Source organism: Dreissena polymorpha, chromosome 2 (assembly GCF_020536995.1).
Source record: "Dreissena polymorpha isolate Duluth1 chromosome 2, UMN_Dpol_1.0, whole genome shotgun sequence".
NCBI classification, from domain to species: Eukaryota; Metazoa; Mollusca; class Bivalvia; order Myida; family Dreissenidae; genus Dreissena; species Dreissena polymorpha.
The window spans coordinates 69,183,464-69,207,781 of record NC_068356.1 but is presented as its reverse complement, the minus strand read 5'-3'; the positions used below and the strand labels follow the sequence as shown (position 1 = coordinate 69,207,781).

At 34.0% G+C, this 24,318-nt stretch overlaps 1 protein-coding gene across 1 annotated transcript in view; it reads right to left on the bottom strand.

Moving 5' to 3' along the window:
* LOC127867483 (inactive tyrosine-protein kinase transmembrane receptor ROR1-like) overlaps positions 1–24,318 on the bottom strand; it is a 255,390-nt gene that overhangs the window by 202,245 nt on the left and 28,827 nt on the right. Inside the window, exon 2 of the mRNA XM_052408650.1 lies at positions 15,046–15,525. Coding sequence (XP_052264610.1) covers positions 15,046–15,103 — 58 coding nt within the window. The 5' untranslated portion in view covers positions 15,104–15,525. The remainder of the gene's footprint in view (positions 1–15,045; positions 15,526–24,318) is intronic.

Sequence of the window (24,318 nt, the reverse complement as noted above, 5' to 3'; positions counted from 1 at the left end):
TGTAACAAAATATATATTAAGCAACATAAAGATTTAAATACATTAGCAGCAGATACTCCTGTCAAGAGTTGTTATAGTATACAAACCCGGCTCTTGGAATGAGAACAAACCATAACTTGAATTTCAACCAGAACCCATGACATATAGTTATTACACCGGGGTAATCAAATCATTGATAACACATTGCATTACTAAAATTGGCAACTGGTGGTGTCCAAACTTAAACCAATATCAGTTCTAAAACTTACGTATTTTTTCTACAGTTTCAATGTGTCAATACTATCTCATTGTTTGCATTTAATGCCGATGTATTATTCATTTTAAAATACTACATGTACTGAGTTGCACGTCTATATTTAATTACGGCACATGGTCTGTTTTGACACGCACGCTTTTACATGGCATCATGTATAGTGAATGCGTACAAAGGGACTTGAATAATATTATTATGTGGCTGCAGAAATTTTTTGTAATTCAGTTCTATAAATGGACATGATGAAATATACTTGTACTGAAATTAAATTGTTACTGCATACAATTTGTAACGGGTATTGTTTTCACAACTTGCCATAAGTAATTAATTGCTCACCATTTGCATTTAACTTCTCATAAGGCACAATTCTTGTTTAAGTAATTGTTTGAGGTGAAAAAGGTGTGATGATGACACCCGCCACCATCTTTCATGTACTGTTTAATAACTGCTGGATAAAACATAAATTTTAAAACTGTGATTCCTTGTAAATCAATCTGCGATTAACTCTAAATTTGACTGATGTCAATAAAAAATATTGAACCCTGTCCTTTCTCGTTTATACGGATATGACGCTGAACAGCACAGTTGGCGACTGGAAAGTTATCCGAGAATTTCTCATGATGCATCTGAACTGTTTTTTCCCAGGAACGATGGTTAGGTATTTACTACCCTCTGATATTACCTAAAAGTTGTTGAAAACAAACGCAAAAACTCAAATGAACAAAAATTTCACAGACACTTTCCTTTTCATTGTTATAACAGCTATTATAGGTAAAAATGTCAAAATGCATTATAGGTGTATTGTTTCATATGCAACTTGATGTTTCTCAATATGATGTTGTTACTTGTAATGAAACAGAAAAAATCTTATTATTCATGAACACAGAAAGTTCAACTCTGTTCATGAACTGTTCATGAATAGTTCATGAATATTCTTTAATTATTCATAATCATTTCGCCTTGGTGCCGAGCTCTAATTCTGTAATACCACTTATAGAAATTTGATGTTTCCGAAACAGCGCGGACAACATGAAAATGCATTAAAAATCATTAACATTAAATGGTTATTTTATTATGGTTGGGATTTTCATGCAATAATGAAAATAACTGCTATATTAACCATTGAAAATTAAAATGTGTGGCCTTGGCTCACTAAATATTCACAGGTCAGTAAATATGAAACTTTCTGTAAGCAGCAAGCGCAAACAACAGCTGCAATTTTGCCATAAAATCTGCATCACAATAGCCTTAGAGTTACATAACGAGCCCCAAATATGTCATCTATGTTTTTATTTGTAAATATATAGTTACCTGTTTAGTGAAGAGTTTCAAAGCAACCCTTATATTAAATAACACTTTTGAAAACTACAAGGGTATTGAATTCATCGCTTTTGTGAGCATCATGCAAAATGTATTAAAAGAAACATTTGACAGTCAGGGCAAATGAATAAATCTTTCCAAATGTTAAAACTGTTTCGGATTTCAGAGTTTCTATTGATTTAAATTACCTAAGGGAAAAAGTAAGCACCAGAAAGCACTATTTAAAATAAGATCATGGATAAAATACCGTCTTTATCCTAATAAATGCTCCTGCCCTAATAAACGTGCCCCTATCATATAATAAAATGAAGGAGCAATCAAAATAATAGTGCCCCCACTTTTCAGCTGCTATGGGGTAAAGTAATTGCATTTTATTGACAGAAAATTCTTTTTTATCAACAAGGTACATACAGTACAGCTCAGGCAAAACCAAAAAATTCCGCCATCTGCGAGTTTGACAACAGGTGTTCGGGGAGTCGACTTGGCATCGACCATCTGTTTGCCGAGTCGCTGATTCTGTTCGCCAAGACATGCCTCAGCATGATGCCGAGGAAACTGTTGGTTGTGTGACGCTAAGTCACTCCACGAACACTCTTATTAACTATAATTTACCTTGGATAGAAACTGATTACAAGTTTCGAATCATAAAGTTTATTATGTAGATTAACTACCACCATTACATAAACTAACAAAGCCAATCCCCTCCCCGAAAAATAAAATAAATTAATTTTGTATGTAGAACAATATGGGATTGTTAGCGTTGTTGTTTTAAAATTTCGAAATGTATTTCAAACAGTGACATTTTTAAATGCCGCGTATAAAACAAAACCATGTTCGCACCTAGCTACATGTAGGATACCGTACCTGGAGGAGTGATAATTGCGTGTTTGATAAGGCAATTAACAGTTTGAAGCCATGGGGAACTCATAACTGATTGTAATAATCGTATTTTCCAAGTCTCTTGATTCCACGATACATACGTTTCAACTGTCTCAATCGTATACATGCAACTTCTCCCGCCTTTGTCCATTACTCGATAATCCAGCATATGCCTGATTTCAAGTTTTAAAAGCAAATTCTGGTTAATATTGATGATAAAAGTGCTCAAAAATGTTCGAAAGTATCAAATGAACTTCTGCATATGCTTCTATTTAAAGATTTTATGAAATAAGCGCCTAATCCGGACAGTTGCATTCCAACATGCGTAAATCACCTGACATTGTTTGCACTCGTCGTGTGCAGCTATTTTCGGCTACAAATTCTAGCCACATATACATAGTGCACGTGAATTAAATGAATTTCTTTGTCCTGATAAAAAGCGCGCGAAAATTGGCGTGGGTGTAATATTTGTAAATAAACATTTCATAGCGGGTACAACATTGAGATCATTAATGTTAATTTCCATTAGAAGTATCATTGTGAATTTCAACTAAATTTCTGGGGTATCTCGCGAATTACTTGGCATTGATATTTCCTCTTAATAAAATATAATTCAAACACGCTGTATCGTTACCATTATGCTGTTTCAGTTCCTTCATTAGTGGTACAGTTCATATTTGTCTGCAACGACCGATTAACAACTTAAATAGCAGCCCAATCAGGATGGCGGTATTCCCACTGAACACGTGTACATCATCTGAAGCAATGTGTACATTTTTATTCAGATGCACATGTACACAAGTCATTTTCTGAAAATCGGGATGAAGTGAAAGTAATAATTTACAAAATAAATCAACATTTGATTTTATTCAAATGGTCAACATTATTTATATTTGTGTCGTCTGTGTATTTTAGCAATTCTTATGCAAAAAGATATCTTTTTTTTTTCATTGTTCAAAGCAAGTCTCGTTTCCGAGATTAAACTGTGTTCATTTCTTCGATATGGTTTCTGACCTACAATATCATTGTTTTGACAGGAGACATCCGATGGTAACTGTATGAAGTATGCAGATAAGCTGACGAAATGTTAAAACAATCGCGTACAAATAAGAATATCAGGGTATTATCTTTATCTGTTTCTTATATTTGTTAATTTAAAATTCTTTCATTTGTTAATTTGAAAATTATTTAACATTTGTTATAGTATACAAATTAAATTTGTACATATTTATACTCGGCAAATCTCGGCATGTCCAGATGCGACATGATTTGGCGGATCAATGCCGAGGCATAAACTGAATGATAATAGGGTGTAATATTCTGGAAAAACTAATTGTGATATGTTAATGATTAGTCAATGAACTTGGAACTTTTTGCAAATACCTGTAAACACATTTTAGGTGTCGGCTCATATTATACCTAAAGGGGGTTGAAATTAACGCGTCCCCTTTGTGATTTGCATGGCGCCCGGGCGCGTTTATAAGGATAAAGATGGTAATGAACTGAGTGTGTATTTATGATGATACTTGCTGAATATAATAATAAAATTGGTTTGAGTGTTGAACACCATGCCTGTTGACAATATTTTAAGCATTTTGTCAAGAAAGCAATTAATAATGTAGTTATTAAAATATGAATGTGACCTTGAATTTGACCCGGACATTCAGAAAGCCAACACTGTGATCATGTGAGGTATGTTATTTAACATCATTGGTTGTTTGATGTAGTTTAAGTCTACATAAGCTTTATCATGTGAATATTTTGAGCATTGACCTATAAGTATGACCTATAAGTATTGACCTATAAGTATGACCTATGAGTATTGACCTATAAGTATGACCTTGAATTTTTAGCCAGTCACACAGGATTTACATGCAATATGACATTACCAAATGTTGAACTTTAGTGGCATTAGGTTATATTTGTCAAGTTGAGTATAAGATTATAGCCCTCACAAGCTGTTTAATGCACATATTTGAACATAGATCTTAAAACATAACCTTGGCCTTTGACATACATGCCATAATTTTTCAGACCAATTCCGGGACATTGAGTTAAATTGTCCGGGACTTTTGCCGATTTTCCGGGACATGTATAAAATGTAGCGATATTTATAGACATATGCATTTTAGGTACGTTTTTTTTTGTTTCGCATCGTGAATTTCAAAAGTTCGAAAGCCTATCCGAAATACACTTGATCTATTAACGTCAAATTAAACATTACTACTTCCGTTACTAGATACAAGCCACGTGTTTTCAGTGTAAGCGTTCTAAACATAGATGGTGACGTCACTGCGTTATTGTTGTTAAGACCGGTGTGTAACACGTAGTTGTTGATACGCCTTTATTCATTTATAACATTTATATAATAAAAAATACAACAATACAGTACCGTAAGATCGTCAACTCAAATCAATTCACAATACATACAACCAAGCAAAATACAACAAAACAGTACCGGTAGATCGTCAACTTAAAATCCGGACAGTCACACATTTTTTACTCAGCGATGTTGGACTTCAGATGTGTTAACAACTATCCTTTGCTCACGCAGCGGGAAATAATGACGTAGTAAATTAAAGTCAATTAACAACCACCTTTAACAATGCCGCCTTTTCGGTTTGACCGCGAACGTGAGACAATCGATATGATAACAGGGCCCCTGTTAATTGATCGATTTTGACACGTAGCGTAGTCTGCCTATTCGGGTAGGCATTGTCATGGAGACGCTGCAGATATAAACAGATTCGAGGTGCAGTTAAGCCTAAGATAAGGTACATGTATATATGGATTTTGTAAATTCCGGGACATTTGACAGATTTCCGGGACAGCGGGACAAGTTCTTCATTTCCGGGACTGTCCCGGACAATCCGGGACGTATGGCATGTATGGCCTTTGAGCTAGGGACTCAGGTCTTGCACTCAAAATGCTGTCCCCACATGGTCATCATGCAAGTTATTTTAAAACTGACTGATGAAAAGATGCATCATCTTAAAATATATCAAACTTCACAGAATGTGAGATAATACTCGACACGACTGTAAGGAGCAGTAACCTAACATCCTGCAACTTCTGTGAGCAGTCCAACCAGGCTCTCTTGATCATTGATTACAGGCATGCAGAGGTTGCCAGGCTCATTATTATCTATGAAAAGCTTTGAGGAAATCAAAGATGTTATATTATTACAATGGTTATGATTAGATGTCTCAACAGATGTTCAACAAGAGACGTTGCATGTATCATCTATAGGCACTTTTGATGAACTGTATTAGTGCTTAGCATCTGTTGATGAACAAGGACAGTGTATAATACAGGTGCAACCAATTCTTTAATCTTCTTAAAGACTTTGAAATGTAGCCTGAACTGTTTTTTATATAACCTTTTTTACTAAAGTCAAAGGCTATAATGGAGACAAAAAAATCATTGTTCGGTGTTTTCCTAGATTAGCCTGTGTATAGACTACTTAGGGATGACACTCTACTAAATTGGAAAAAAAAACCTTATGCATTTAGCCCAGTTTTTCCACAACAAGTCTTAAGTTAGAGATTATTTCCTCAATCTTTGTGTGTGAAAGATCCATTGATTACTTCTAAGGATCAAACTCATAAACAGTTTCATTGAAAGACTGGCAGCATATCCATCACAACAATGATTTGAAAATATGACGTTTTATAAATGTGTAAATTAACCTTTACAGAAATACAGTCCAACCTGAGAACAGCTGAGGGAAATTGCCAAATGACCCTTGTTGACAGGTGACCACTATTATCAGGTGACCACCTGTTAGATGGTCGGTCAGTTGGTAGTATTGCCATTTTGTAAAAGCCTACCCAACCCAGTTGTTTGCACATAGTGTAATATGAACAAAGACTAACTGTTGATAAAAAGAACAATATCATTAATTATTTCTTTTCAATCATACAAATTAATATCTTTATTCAAATTGATATAAATTCATGAATACTGTGACACCCATGAATTTATCAACAATAATATTTTTGATTATTTCTGCATATTGTCCATTCAGTAAATCAACTAATTTGTATTATATTTGAAATTGAATATCTGTTTTGCCAAATAGACAATCACTTATCACTTTATCCCCTGCTAATAAAACACTTGATAGCTACATTTTGTTTTTGACACCTTATAAGCCATATAGATCTTTTGTTCTTGTCAGGTAGTCATGCTTCCATATGGAAGGCTGCAGTTACAGCAATCAGATTCTACTGCCCCAAAATATGACAGTCAGAAGAAAGACAAAACAAGCATTGCTTTGTTTTTCCTCTGAATGACTGCCGCTTGACCAATGTACATAGTTGAAAATGGCTTTGGAAGTGATAATACTTGATGTTGGCAGCTATAGCCAGGTGACCATTATGCACAGGTGTAAAAAGAAGGGGGGATCCAGACTGACCACTGTAGGCAGGTGATCGTGGTTATCAGGTAACAGCTAATTCATGTTGGACTGTATTATGACAATAAGGACCCTTCCTCAGTTCCTAGTGTGTTTACAGATTACTGCTAGCAATAATGTTTGGATTTTGGTGACAGCCTTGATTTACATTCCTTTTTTCTGTCCAAGAATACTTGCAAAATATCTTGAAATATTGTAAACCTAATTTATAGCAAGCAAATTCATTGAATTGATATCCCATGCCAAATAAATTGTGTTTATGGAGAAGTGCTAATCCCTTTATAAAGGGTATAATCATAAACAATAATTCAGTATAAGGTAATTGTTTTAATGCATCGAAATTCTCCTCATTTATATCTATCTATTCACCCATGAAGTTTCATGTTAAAATCTTGCAGTGTATCCAAGGTTTAGCCTTGAAAAGTTCCATAATTCAAAAAAACAAAGGGCAATAAATCTTTGTAAAGAAAATGTAGGGTTATGGTTCTAGTGCATGGCACTTCTTCCCATTGATAACTACACACCTGTGACGTTTCATGTTTAAATTTTGTATTGTATCTGAGAGTATGCCCTGAAAGGTTCCATCATGCAAAATCAACAAAGGGCCATTACTCTTATTCAAGAAAGTGAAGGGTTATGGTTCTTAAGCATGGCACTTCTCCTCATTAATATCAATACACACATTAAGTATAATGTTGAAGTCTTACATGGTATCTGAGATATAGCCCTGAAAAGTTACATAAAAAAAGGAAAAACTCTTATTTAAGAAAGTGTAGGGTTATGGTTCTTGTGCATGGCACTTCTCCTCATTGATATCAATACACCTATGAAGTTTCATGTTGATATTTTAATAGTTTCTGAGATATAGCCTAAAAAGTATTGTGGCAGATGGACTGAAGGATGTACATGTTATGTAATAAATAAGGGCAAAACATATGTCTCATTGAGTATTATGCAGTTAATTAACATTCAATAAATGGCTGGATTGCTTCCAGGAACTGACACTCGTAAGTTAATTTAATATTAATTGAACAATCAAACTGTTATAAACAATATGTATGGCAGTAACATTTTACTTGCCATAAGGGCATTCCATCTTTGAAGGAGACATTAATGAGCTTATCAAATGTAATTTACACACCTCTGTAAGGTATTTGACATAACATATTTTTTATAGACTTACTGAAGTGCACTTAATCTATGTACCGTAATTACTCTATGTTTTCGGACACTTAAAAATAATTAATTTTTTTCGTGTCCGAAAACTTAGATACGAAAAATATTCACAAAATACAGGTGTCCGAAAACTTAGAGTCGAAACTTGAAGTGTCAGAAAATAGAGTCAATTGTATCAACGACTACGGGTAATAGCACGCGCTTGTAAAATACCATGCCGTTCAGTATAAATTACAATTATATATGTTTGCACTGCATTTTAAATAATTTTATATGCTAAATTTATTTGACAGAAAGTTACTACAAGGTTGTACTTTGACCAACCAGTTCAAAGATGAGCATGTGATATACCGATACTCGCTAGTATGAACCTGTAATTAACGCAATAAAAAAGCAAACTATGAATTCTTTGTTTGTTCATTGCAGATAGTTGTTGTCTAACACCTTCCATTGTTCGTAAAACTTGCAATAGGGTGCATCACACTTTGAAGCGTTTAGTATTTGTCATAGTTATTTTACTGAGAAGGGGTAGTACCATTGCGGTAGATAATTGAACTGTTAATTGGCACTACCCCTGTTAATTGTCATAACGCTTATGCTATCGGGCGAAACCATTGTCTAATACCGGTTACAAGTTTATTGACCCAATAACGCAAATGTAATGGTCCGTTACCCTCAGGCATGTACCTGTCATGTTTTATGATGTTAATCTGGTTGTAAACCCCCATGATCAAAGTGTCATTAGATATCGAAAACATGACCGAAATTTGGTAAAATAGTGCTGTAAAATATACTGTCCGAAAACTTAGAGACATAAATTATGGACGAAAACTCGTGTGTCCAAAAATTAAGAGTCACGAAAAATAATTATTTTTGCTAAAAAAAGGGGTGTCCGAAAACTTAGAGTGTCCGAAAACATAGAGTAATTACGATATATGCACTTAGTCTATGTCCTGGGAAAACCCTGGCCAGTACTTCAGGAATGTACAAATCTGTTAAGGTAGTACAACTGTAATCATTTCCCGCATTTTTTTTGTAAGATCGGTTGATGTTGGCTAATGTCGGTAAATATCGTAACTGAAGTCGTGAGATGTCTGTTTTGTTCGGTTTATTATTAACAAAGTATAAATCTTAAATAAAAACATGTTTCATATAATTTAATAATAGATTGTATCGATGATATGCATAGTACAATATATTACGATGTCAAAATAGATTTTTCTTTAAAAATTGTGTAAAAAATGAACCTGAAGTAATATATTTTCGCGACAACATAAAAAAACAACAATCGTGAATCGTAACCAAAAAGATGGTTAACGAGTAAAAACGAAGTAGCAAAAAAGAAAAAAAATATGTGCGTAGGGTGCAGTAACATTGACTGCCAGTTGGTAAACACTGAAGCGTATGGTAAAACCCACACAGTCAAAGACAATGGGAAAAATGGACCTGGAAAAGTGGAATACCTGCTTTGTTGTCAACACAAAACTTGAAACAGGTAAGGTCACAGATATATGATCAGAGCGTTTATATAAAATACACATACGGTAATCATTTATATAGACATTTAGTTCAAAGATGTAAATAACGGGCATTATTATCATTATATTATGGTCTTTGTCTATGCTCTATTTACTGTAAACATTGAGATCCAGTAACCAGAAGTAAATGTGTATTTTTATCCCCCGCGATAGGCAGACAGTATCTACAGACAGACAGTATCTACAGGCAGACAGTATCTACAGACAGACAGTATCTACAGACAGACAGTATCTACAGACAGACTGTATCTACAGACAGACTGTATCTTCAGACAGACAGTATCTACAGACAGACTATATTTTCAGACATACAGTATCTACCGACAGACTATAACTTCAGACAGGCAGTATCTACAGACAGACAGTATCTACAGACAGACTGTATCTACAGACAGACTGCATCTTCAGACAGACAGTATCTACAGACAGACCGAATCTTCACACAGCCAATACCAACAGACAGACAGTATCTACAGCCAGACTGTATCTACAGACAGACTGTATCTACAGACAGACTGTATCTTCAGACAGACTGTATCTACAGACAGACTATATCTTCAGACAGACAGTATCTACAGACAGACAGTATCTACAGCCAGACAGTATCTATAGCCAGACAGTATCTACAGACAGACTGTATCTACAGACTGACTGCATATTCAGACAGACAGTATCTACAGACATACTGTACATACAGACAGACAGTATTTACAGCCAGACTGTATCTACAGACAGACTGTATCTTCAGACAGACAGTATCTACAGAAAGACATTATTTATAGACTGACAGTATCTACAGACAGACTGTACAAACTTTAGTCCTGTATCTGACAGACAGACTGACAGAAGTCAATCTTGGTTAGAGTAAAAACCCACCTCATTCATATGAGGACATGTACATTGTAATTTGTTAAGTTTTCCAGACTGTAATATCAATTAAATACCAAGAAAATGTCAAATTTGCATTTAGTTTAGACCTACTTATTTATGCTTGATTGCATCGAAAGCCTAATGCTTATCTGAAACACTATCAAGTCCATTTTCTGGAACTAGAACCAGTACTTCTTGGTGTTTATGGGCAAAAGATCTTAAGAACCCTCCCACAGTGGGGTTCAAACCCATGACTTCCCGGTTGCTAGGCGGACATCCTTAGTAACCCACTAGCCCACATTACTTTTATAGTTATGGATTTCCAAATGTCTTAAATTTTAACTTTTGATGACCTAATTTTTCCTTAAGGTGTCATCTTAAAATCCAACCTATCAATCATAAATTATTTAAAAAAAGGTATTTTTTAACACAAACTTATCATGTCATCTTTTTTCCTGGGTCTTAAACACGAGTGAATTAAAATTGACAAAGCTCATGTATGGACTTTGACCAGCATAAAAGATTATAAGCATTAAAGATTTATGACTGGTTGACAGATCGCAAAAATCGTTGAACTATCTTGCATATAATTTGACAACATAATGATGATAGGGGGGACCTAGGCCACATAAAACCTGAATGCTTTAACTTATCTACAATATTCATAAATGGCCCTGTGTAATTGCAGTGTGAATTAAAGCTATCATTACATGCCACACAACATTTGTGCAAGATATTGTTAAAAGTGAAAGAAGTGAAAAGATCGGAAATAAGATAATTTATGGGGTCCAAGGCAATAACCTATTATTTTATGATTGTATCAAAAGTAAAGATGGTTAGGATCTGTGTAATAAAATGCTGATGTCAGTTTCATGAAAATTCCTTTAAATTTAATGCTTCACATGTTGCAACTAAATGCATATTCATTTGATTTATTCTTATTTATATTAATTTTAAATGTGAGTGGCACATAGATATTTTCTGAATTTTATTCATATCTGACTCACACTAAAAACAAATTATACAAGCTATTAAAGTAAATCTCCATATATCTATATTTTGCAACTTACTCATACTGTGAATTTGCACTTTTATATTTTGAAATCACTATTCAGAGCATTTAAAAAATATATTTTTTATAAAAAATATTTAAATTATATATATTAAAATATAAAATGAACATATGCACATTAAAAAGAAAAGTTGTTATTAGTTTTATCCTCTAATCTGTAACCATTATTATTTATGTGCACATGTGTATTCTTTTATGGGGAACACCTATATTTATTATGATAATTCTTGACCGTTTAATACATGCACCATGAAAAGTCCAATAAATATGGACGTCACATTAATGCCATACTAGGTTTGCTTTCTTGCTTTCCATAACCAAGAGCTGTAAATAGTCATCAGTTAAAACCAGTCATATATGTGGAGTCCAGCTATTATTTTATTCGATGATTAATGATTTAATGGCATTTAATAATCTCCTTAACTATAAACAAAGGGCAGGCACCAGTGTGAAAGAGTAACTGACCTGTTAGTGAATGGTTGAGAGGGGGGGGGGGGGTAGATATTTATACTCACATTACAAACTTAAATCTCTTTTACATTAACCCTTTTAAGAACCTTCTGATGAAAAGAATGTCTAATTGTGATCAAATGTTCGATTAACTATTGAGATCAAACTTATAAACATATCTGTAGGGTACAAAAAACACATTTACATTATGAAAATGTACAACAACAACAAAAAATTACAGTTATTAGGGTGAATTTTCAATTAATTTGTAAACATAAATGAAAGTTACTTTAATTATACCAAATACACATATTTATGTATCATTTTAAATGTTTATCAAGTTTATACATCAATAATTGTATTGGATTATTTAAAAAAGCTTTAATTCATACATGAAGATTATATTGCATCTTTTAAAGGCCTTTGTCTATATACACTGTAACTCCAATATAGTGCGGTCTGTTATAACGCTGTGTCCAATATAACGCGGGGGGTTCTTGGATCCCGTTTTTTCTCCAACCTTCCATACTGATTCAAATCCATGCTATGCACCTTCATGTATTTTCATAAATTCAAAGAAGCCGGCGATCACAGCTTGATTGCTTTATCCGTCCGTTTAACTGATTTTAATCGATTAGATTAAGCGACACTCGACAGCTAATTGGTGTTAATCTGTTGTGTTATGTCAATAAAGGTGTGAAAACTCACGAGTCGGTGTTTATTACATGTATTCCTTATCAGAGCGGTTCGGTGCGCTAATTTCAATAAGGCATTGGTGCAAGCGCAATAATTATCAAATTAAAGTTATTTAAAACGATTAACTGTTAATGTTTTGTATTTATCGTGTTTTGTATTTTATTGTATAAACTATGGCTGTGTAAGTGTGTTATCGTTTATTATATGCTACACATGCTTGATAAATAAAAAAATCTTTGTGTGTGTTTAATGTTTCAGAACGTATACAAAAAATAAATTTAAAAATCCTGACGATTTATTTACATGCTAACGCAGTGTAATAGTTAACAGAGATGCACTTAAATTTTTGCCTGTTTTCAGAAAGTCCACGGAAAGCACGTTTTTTACATGCTGCGTACAGTATGACGCAATAAAACATTTCTTTGTACATGTATCGTATTGCATTCGATCTAAATTTAAATTCGCTCGTCCAATGAAAGCTGTGTCCCATAATGCACTGTACTAATTTTTCTGAAAAATGGCGTAGGCATATGAATTTGTTTACGAAGTTCGTAAACATATTTCTTGTCGTAAATGTTAAACATTATTTTTTTGTAAGTGATGTAATTATATTGGATTATCGGATAAATGTGCACATTAGAAAAGCGGTATGTATACTGTTATCGTTCGATTCGGTTTATATGCATGTATTTGCGGATGACAACACAGCATGACGATACACAGGACCTATATTATAGGCTATACTTTACCTGTTTTTATAGCCCCTTAAATAAATAAGCTCAAAACTTATAACGCTGTCCGTTTATAACGCTGTTGCGTGGTTTGGACCCCGTCATCCGCGTTATATTGGAGTTACAGTGTAGTAAAGTATATCATCTCTTTCAGTGCAGGAACCGAATTTTGAAGGCCTGTGCAAACAGTTTGGATCCGGATGAGACGCCACAGAACGTGGCGTCTCATCAGGATCCAAACTGTTTGCTATTCTGATAGTATTATTTGAAAAAAATCGAAGAAAATGCTAATTTTAGAAATTCAGCAGAAGACATTTTAGCAGACAACAAATTTCCCAGCATGCAAAGGGTTATTCTACTGCACATGAAATATAACCTGATAGTAGGACTTACATAGTAACAACAAGCATATGGGCCATGCTTTGTGAAAAGGGGTTTAATGCATGTGCAAAAAAAGGCGTCCCAGATTAGCCTGTGCAGTCCACACAGGTTCATCAGGGACGACACGCTTCACTTTTATGATATTTTTTGTTTAAAGAAAGTCTCTTATCTCAGCAAAAATCCATTTTAGATGGAAAGTGGTGTCGCTGATTAGACTGTGCAGAATACACAGGCTTATCTTGAATGACACTTTACGAGCATGCATTTAACTCCCTTTTCACACTGAGAACAGCCCATATATATAACATGAATGATACTGCTGATTATTAAAGGAAATTAAATCATCATATTAACTGTAACATATATTTAACCGAGTCACACACAAATATTAGCTTGTAAAAAAACAGAACTGATGAGGAGGGAGTATCATGTTACATTATAATTAGGGTTCTGATACTTTTAATTAAAAACAGTAAAGTTTAAAAACATTCAATCAATCTTCAAACAGGTGTGTTTTGGATCAAAATTAGAGGCTACAGCAACAAGTACAATACTATTAAAATTCTTTAGGTTGGGTTATAAATTGTAATGGGCTTACATATGATTTTGTCTAATAATCATGGTGAGCTAATCCATGATTTGGAGATGATGAAGGAAAATATTCATTTAAATAAGTTATTCCTAACTTCATAAAAAATCTGTAGATATGTGAAGTTTAAAGTAAAAACAACAACAACTGGCTATGTAATAAAACATTTGCTGTTACATGCAATAAAATGGTAATTTTATTTTCATTGTCAAACAAACTATGTTCACTGTTAAGCACATAATTATAACAAATGTTACTTGTCTAGAATATGTTTATATTGTGTACAAATGTTCATATGTTACTATTGCTGAAATGAGTTCCCATTAAGAAGTTTAGTAAATACTCAGTCATAACAAACTTATAATTATGTCTTTTAAAATTTCAAGATGGTGGGGTGTTTGAAAAAACTGCCTACACATGTGTACACATTAATAAATGTTAAGTGGTATTTATACAGTTAGTTTCAGAGATGTGCAGAAAATTACTGGCAAGCATTTTCTGTAGACAATTAATGGAGCAAATTCTTTTACACCAGGGCAACTTTACCAGAATGCAGAATCATTTAACAAATTGAGCAGCTTTCCATACAGGTGGCTATATATCCACGCCCCCCCACCGGGACTAATTACAGAGTTTGTAAATAAATTATAAAACAAATAATTACTTCACTTACCTCTGCTATTTCGTGTTAATCCTGCCATCGTTTCCGTGGGGTAAAATTGCTGATTCATTAATCAGCTTACAACATTCTATCCAGAAATAATATGTTTATTATCAAATTATGTATAGCAGCTGAATAATGCACATAAAACAAATAACCTATCACTTGAAAAGCGTAATTAAGGTTCCACAGGATAACTTGAAGTGCGAGTAAACTGGCTTTCTAGATGCTTTGTAGATGACATAGGCACTCTTAAGAATCAATTCGAAACTGGAAATTATTCACTCCAGAAATATCTTTTCATCAAACTTTTTATTACAGTCTGTATGTGATAATCTGTAAAAATGTATCTCACAATCAGTGGATTTTATCCAGCGTAAACAGCTTCTGGCAGACTCTGAAGATTATTCTATAGGTCATTCCTTCTCCAAGTGTACCAGAGCTCTCTCACACACACCCCTTGGAATTCTGTGTGGAAGATATCTTCAATACCTTTCAAAAAAGTCAAACAGATGTTTTTTAACAAACATTAAAACTGTCACAATAAATCTAAGTGTAATATTCTTAAGACATGTAAAGTAATTTACTGCATAAAAACTTCACCAAGTTCAATCCAACTTCCTTCACTTCACTGCCTTGTCATTTGCGCTAAATTAAACCATAACAAATGAATTTGAAAAACAGTGCAGGCTTCTTGATTTAACTCGTATAAAGTTCATACAAAGTAGGTGTCAAGATTCACCGCAAAACAAAGGCACGGTTAATCTAGACAATCACGCATTACGATCAACAATAACCTTAAAGTCAATGGAGCTTATTCATTTAATAGACGTCCCGTCAATCAAAAAGCATATCCCATGGCCACCTTTTACCACCAAGGACAGACCAATAACTGAGAAAACACTATGGCCTGCAAAACAAGCCTATATCCACCTTAGTTCTGGCTTCTGCATTAAGTCCTGCCCTGATATTGTGATCCTCCTCACAAACAGATCAATTCACATCTGCTGAAGCTTCCGTCAGTGTAGTACAAAGACAACCAAACAAAAATCCATAAATATTATAATCCAGTTTGAATTCAGTCAATAAAGGCCGTTTTAATTCTGTTTCAACTGTCCTAGTGTCTTACAAAACATTAACCAAACAGTAAAAGAAATAAAAGAAATAATCTGTGTTATTTTTAGTAGTATCCTTTTTCACAAAAAGTCCTGACACACTTTCTTCATGGATGTACAGAAGTATTATATAAAGTGCACAACTCTGAGCAAAATGTTTCCGCCTTCTTGCCCAAAACAGGCATCAAATTGCACAAAACATTTTTAAAGGTAGATTTTTTTGTAACTGCTAGGTTACAATATACTAACATGGTACTAAAACAGTTTATAATGTTAATTCCAGCCCAACTGTGTGCTAACTGTGAGTGAACTGACTACCATGAGCTACCATATGGTACAGCAGTACAGTGAAGGGGGATGTTAGAGGCAGAGCATCATCCTTGTATAGAATAAAGGTACACAACAGTCAAAACTGACTGTTCTCTCAGCCATGAAAGCTGTCATAGAATGGAGTCCATGCGTGAAATGTTTTGTCAGCATAAAAATTAGAACACATGCAGAACCTGTGGATCCCTAGTTTTGACAGTTTATGTCAGATGTAGAGATTTATATGAATCATGCACAGATTTGTTGATAAAAATAGTAATTTTATTAGCAAACAAATAAATAAATGTATGCCTAGTAATAATAGTTTTATATAATTTATATTTGTTGTCAGTAATTTACATAAACACATGATTGTTCAATAAAGGTTGCTTGTGTGCTAGAATATTTTATTTATTGTATTGACAATTGTTTTGTTTGTGTTTGGTTGTTGTTTATATTTTATTTCACTTTATTGTTTGTTATATGTTTTTGTTGTTTTAAAATTCTGGAACAATTCATTAACTTATTGTTTTCAAACACAGGCTTTCTTGTTGCACTGATGTTATTATTTTATCTGTCATTAAACACCACTATTGTTGGGATTTTCCATCTATTTAAGATCCATCCTTTCCTTGACAATTATATTCAAAAAATAAATATTTAGTAAACTATAATTCAAGAACACGTGTACAAACTTTAATTTCTCTACTGTTTTTAGTCCACACAAACAGCAATTAACAAACCAAGAATGTTTGTAAAGTGAACATAATTGTTTCCTCATTTACTTGCAAAAGTATCATGTTGGTCTTGGTGTGTTTATAAGCCTTTTTTTTCAACTATTATTTTTTCTCAGCATAATTATATCTAAGTTTATTCAAACTGAAAAAATACGACATGTAAATATAAATAAAGTATTGACAAATGTAAGAACTCCAAATTTAACTTTGTTGTGGTAGAAAATTAAAATATATTTAAACTTTAAAACATCACTTCAATAATAAAGATGCTATTAAACCAAATACACTTGGAGACTTTCCTAACGCAACAGTTTTCATATAACTTTTTGATATATTTTGGTAATCAATTTCAATTAAATTTTCAGTAATTATCAGATGTGTTGCATTATTCTTGGTCCAAATATCAACAAAAGCCATTCAAAATAAGGGAGCTATATTGATCTGAATATGTGTTGCATGTTGCGGTTTAAGACAAGTCTCCAAGTGTATTATACAATCTTAGGAATTGTTACATAAAAGATCAAATGTTGATGAATAAAAGCTCACAAGAAGTAGAACAATTGAATAAACCAAAACACTGTTTTATTCAATTCCAAATAATGTCCTGCTGTACTGAGCTCCACCATGCAGTCTGCACAGGCCAATGAGTGACAAAACTTTGCTGTACTGAGCTCCACCATGCAGTCTGCACAGGCCAATGAGTGACCAAACTTTGCTGTACCGAGCTCCACCATGCAGTCTGCACAGGCCAATGAGTGACAAAACTTTGCTGTACCCATGTTCCCAAATTGTTAATAAAAAATTGTAGAATTTATTTCATTTTATTTTTATATTGAACTGTCACAATACATTGTATTAACTTTTGGGAAATCCCTGAATTAGCATGTATGACACATAGTCACAATTTGGTTTCTGCAACAAATACAATTTAGCATGGTTAACAAGTTGGTTTTGGCCTTTACTAGTTTGTTTTAAAGTTCACAGAAGTTAACAATATTTTCTTAATTGAATTCTATAAAGGTTGTTAATTATTTTTATATATAATTTCTTGTTTGTTTCATATGTTTGGTTTAAGATTGCAAAAAAATCTATATTGAAATCATATATATGCTATTACAGGATTAGGTTATATAGCTCTCTTATAAATTAAATCAATACACAAACAAACACTGCGGTAGTGCAAGACTCTGGTAAAACACTTAGTAAATGGTTAAGCAACCTTTCTGTTCAGAAACAGGCCATGTTGTCAGTCAAACTTTTAATTATTCCAAAAGCGACAGCTGTTGTTAACAGTCAGCTTGTTAATTATTTAAGCCTCATTATGGGAAAACAGGGCTTAATGCATGTGCTTAAAGTTTCGGATATTGCTCTCCTCGAGTAGCCAGTGCAGACTGTGCTAATGTTGGACTAAACTTTGGGTAAGTGCATTAAGACCTGTTTTCCCAGACCATAGCTCATACTAATATTCCTTAACCCTTTGCATGCTGGGAAATTTGTCGACTGCTAAAATGTCGTCTGCTGAATTTCTCAAATTAGCATTTTCTTCGATTTTTTTTTCAAAGAATACTATCATAATAGCAAACAGTTGGGATCCAGATGAGACGCCACGTTCTGTGGCGTCTCATCTGGATCCAAACTGTTTGCAAAGGCCTTCAAAATTCGGTTCCCGCACTGAAAGAGTGAATCATAATAACTCACTTGTTCATAACATGATGAGGTGCTTGGTCACACTTGTATGTCCTGTGTTCACAATGAGGAATGAAAGCACTCTTGAGGTTTTACAACAGCTACATGATTCAGTTTGCACTTACAGGCTTATTCCATTAATTTTCCCGTCAGCGGGCATCAAATCCAAAGCAAATATTTCCCAGTAATTATATAAACATTTATGTTTTCTCAAACTCATTTCACATGTTTGTAAGCAAAACATGAACAGAGTGTTTATCTCTTGATATGTAAGTGTGTGCAAAATGTCATCGACATGTGCCATTGCTTAAGTAAAAAACACATCTAAAGGGTCACAGAGGTTTGTGCAGATCATGCTAAGATAAGAGCCTTACCCAGTTGACATTTCTCTGATCTCACATGCAAAACTGACAGAAAGATCAATGAGATGTCCGTCATTAGAAATAATTATTGTCTTTAAATAAACAAGTCAAAAATACCAAACCATGAGAAGACATTTTTAAAACATTTGTTTTAAATCTTTAAATTTAAAGTCTCGTGCTTATGGCTACACAGTCAGTCAGTGTCCTGGGTAGAACCAGTATTTGGTATGTTTTGAATGACCTTGAGAATGTTTGTTGACTAGATAATAGTAGTAATAGTGACTTGCTCAGGCAAAATAGGGTTTAATGCATGGGAGTAAAGTGCCTTCCCAAAGTAGCCTGCACAGTCTGCACAGGCTAATCAGAGACAACACGTCTTTCCACATATTAATTTCAATTCTACAGAATCATAGGTAGTAAGGTAGGAATATATTCAATTCTACAGAATCATGGGTAGTAAGGTAGGAATACACAGGATGCAGAATCACCTGACTTAATGGGTTCACAAATAGATGTTAATGGATGTAAACACACCAGTTAGTGGTGCTTTTTATTTCAATGTTCATTACATACCTGTGGACTTATGTCCATAGATACATGATCAACTCTGGCTATGATCTCTTTTAAACCACAGGCCTTGGTTGTCAGTGATGTCTGATATGGTCATAATTGACTGTGAGACCCCCCCCCCCCCCCGGTTGGATTGGACAAAATTCAAGGGAAGTAATAACCTTTAAAGGGAGATGATTTCTATACCTGCCAAATGTTAAATAGAAATTTTATTTCAATGCGGCGCAGTAGGGGGCATTGTGTTTCTGACAAATATCATCTTTTGTTTCAAATAACTTTTTGAAACAATTTTCCTGAAAAAAAATAACGAGCGCATAAAAGACAGTTTTTGATACCACTTGTGGCAGTGTGAAAAAGATAAGAATTACTTAATTTAATAAGCCTGCGTTCTTGGCCAAAAATTGATGTTTGCAACATTTGTTTATATGGTTATGCTGCACGTAACGTGAAATTTTGGTACCAATATTAGACGTATTCAGTAATGTATTCTTAAAACTGCAAGAAAAACGGTCATTTATGCACTATAGATTTTTGCAAAGATATTTCAATAACTTGAGATATTTGCAAACATAAAGTTCTTAACAGTGTGTTTTCATTCTGTTCAGCCCATGTGTAATCATCTGTGAACCCCCCCGTTGATCCTGCACCCTCACAGTACACAAGATTGTTAACACCCTACTGGGCTGATTGCCATAATAATTATACAGACTGGCAATCCATCTCAATTTTTCCAACTGAATTACAGGAAACTGCAGTCGTAATGATTAAATTACCCATGATTGTCCCATTGTTGCAGACATTTTCTCCAATTTCTCTAAATGTCTTGTATCCAGGTTCATTTTCAAATGACCAAGTTCCGTTTTACTCTGTTTTCGATGATGCCTCATAATTAACTTATATAACTTAATCACAAAACATTTGTTTCAAAGTGAACATAATGCATAACATTTTTCCGGAGTGAATGGAAATAATTAAGGGATAGCCAACAATCGCTTGGTATGGTCAATTATTACACTGGAAAATAGTCACCTGATGTAATCACTTTACCCTTTACCACTTAGGTACATATTCTCATGCATTTGTAGTCCCTTAGAAAGTTACATTCACTATTAAAGACCTTTCTTACTAGATTTAAGTTCTAAAGGCTTCATTTTGGACCCTTAGATACTCAGACGAGCAGCAAACAGCATAAAACCTGATCAGACTGCGAGTTACTCGCAGGCTGTTCTGGTTTTATGCTGTTTGCACATAGCCATTTTCACTTTGCTTCTGAGTGGGAAAGGGTTAATGGAAAATGGTCTTCTCAAGTTCTGTTAGGGTCAACAAATGGAAAATGGTCATCTGGTATGGTCACTGAATGAGAAATCGTTTACTGGTATGGTAAATGAATAGAAATAGGTTTACTGATATGGCCAATGCATGAAAAATGGTCTTATGTACTCAATTGATGTATGGTTTGTATTATCTTGTCTTTTCTATATTAATATTTATGATGTGCACAAGAAAATGAAACACTTAAAGGCAAAAAAATCAAATATACTATAGAAAGAGTTTTGGTCTGTGTGACTGGTTATTTTATTCTTAATGTCCTCTGAAACGATATGAAGTCAATGTATCTTAATCCCATTCGTGCCAATCAATTTATGTTTGGCATATGAAGAAATAACAAAGGGCAACTACTCTGTTTATCCTGCAGTTAGATAGAGAGAGTTATTAACTGTAACCACAGCAATATCCCTTTTCTGTCAAAGGCATCTATGATTATATGAAGATTCATGGGAATACTTTGACTGAAACACTATGCCCCCCATATATTTGACCTTTGACCTTGAACGATGACCTTGACCTTGACATTTCACCACTCAAAATGTGCTGCATCATGAGATACACATGCATGCCAAGTATCAAGTTGCTATCTTCAATATTGCAAAAGTTATGGCCAATGTTACTAACAAACCAACAAACCGCAAACAGACAGGGCAAAAACCATATGTCCCCCAGTATAGACTGAGGGACATAAAAATACTGATAAAAGAGTTGTGGTTCATGTACTCTGCACTTCGGCTCAAGGTCATCTAACCATGTACCAAGTTTTTTAACCTCGTCTTTTATACATAAGAGAGTAATGCTCAGCTCAAGCAAATTTACAAAAATGGCAACAAGATGTATGATTCTTGTACTCCGCACTCCCCCTTAAAGCCCTCAGTAAATATTTAAGTTTCATTTGAATCCTTTCTTATTTTCCTAAGTTTGTCACCACAGTATAAATGACTATGTGTGAACTAAGCAAAGGCAAATTACTATGAAAATACTGATAAAAGAGTTGTGGTTCTTGTAGTCTGCACTTCCTGTCATCATAAATTAATACCTTTCAAAAATATCTAAATGGATCATTGTCACATGGTTGGAAATGATGGCGAGGATTTGATTAGAAATTCTTGAATCCTGAGTAAATTCTTAGCACTGAGGTATAAGTCAGTGGATGGGAATGTTTCAAAGTGGGTACAAAACATTTTATGGTAGGGACTTTTGAAATTGCCTACAAGAATTAAAATAATTTCTCTTGGAGTGTTATTACCAACGAGCACAATAACATTGAACAGTAACAAACAACAATTTATGTCATGTAATGGGGCCTGGGTCAAAGATCACTCTTCCAACATCCAGGACCATCTTTCAGAAAGGTATGATAATATATCAGTCTCTCAAATAAATGGTGCCAGCCTCTTATATAGCAGTGTTTGAACATGGGATGCATCAAGAAGGCATTTGGGCTAATTGGATTTTTTTTCTGGTCTACCTAGAGGCCATGATACACTAAATATACCTAATAATTCATGAATTTATGGTTATGGACTTCTCAATGGGGGGTGCAAAGCCTCAAATGATGGTTTTTAATACTTGATAAGTTGTAATAGGTTTCTGATGAGATTTGTAGGATTAGATACTTAATAAGCATCAGCTACTTAAATACTTGGATATGTCAAATCAAGATAAATGTGTATCTCTCAGATTATTGAAAAACTGTTCTTTGTGTGAACCTTTGGCCTATTCTATACACAAAGTTTTGGGACAAACGAAAAACAAACTGTATAGCAATCTTATTCTTATTATTCTTTATTTATTATTCTTTTAGTCCACATTATTCTTAATACTTAATATTATAAATTAAATTTGCAAATTTATTATGATGGGAATATTGAGTTTGATTTGTTGCAGCATAATATATTAGTCATGTACAAAACAAAGTACAAGTATTGAATTTCAAAGATCTCAACAGATGAATTACACTTTACAACCATCCGAATTAATAACAATATATTTCAGAGGGGGCATCATTATTTCAATCTGTACTGTCATAACAGCTAGTTTACAAGATAGGCCAGTGCAAATTCCTTTTTAAATCCCCTATTAGTATAAGAAAACCTCATCAATTGATGTCTTTATAACCTCTTGCACCATAAACAGGCTTTTACAGTGGATTTTTAATGATTTAGAATGACCAATAATCCCAGTGAATGATAGCCAATTATTGTTAAGAGTCATGAAAACTACTACCATTCACAGACAGCCTGGGTAAACCCATCATAAAGATGGACCCCTACCAAGTCTTGTTATGGGCTTTACCAATTCAGGCGTGATTGGAGGACACTTGATGATGGGGTCAAGGGTGCTTTGTTGCCAACAATTGGTAGTTTGTCACCTACAGGCAGTTCAGTGGAACCCCTAGGTACTGACTTACAATTAGCCGGTCAGATCAATTTCATCTGATCCCATTACTTCCCCATTAATTTAAAATGCAGATTTCATAGAAAAGGTGTAGCATGTAAATTTAAAGAGGTGTGATAAAAACTTAAAAGAAGAATATCTGCACATGGAGGTGCAATTAACATTGCATTATTCAAACTAGTTTTGGACACCACTTGTCAGGTTTTGAAAAACGCAGACGGGCATTTTTGTATCGCATCACTTAACTTATTGAAATAGGTGTCATTATAAACATGCACTGTTGACCTTGATCTCCGGATTGCACTGAAACCTTATCAGCCATGGAAATGTAAGCTTTATATTTCGGGAACACACGATAAGAAATCGGTAGGCAAAATACATTTTTTTGACAAACTATGGTGGTTAAGATAATTTTACTGACTTTATTTACTGATTATTGATAGAAAATTAAAAACAGGAAATATAGAGTATATTTCGGGGTAGCCAACACTGTAAATTTAGAAGATGTATGTAAATTGTAACATAATTATCTATAAGTGCACTTAATTCAGAAAAGATGTTGTTTGTGAGTGCAGCATCTTTATTACACATATTGCAAATCAAGTGCCAAGTAATGGAACTAAAGTAATTGAAACATGTGTTGCCTTGTTTGAAATGTAAAAGCATAATTTCTAACTAATTCAAATTGTATTTCGCAAAGGGTAAGTCTGTATATGCCAGTGCAATGTCTGTCTGCGTCTGTCAACATGCATGTTACTGGTGCTACCTCACAAGCTGAAT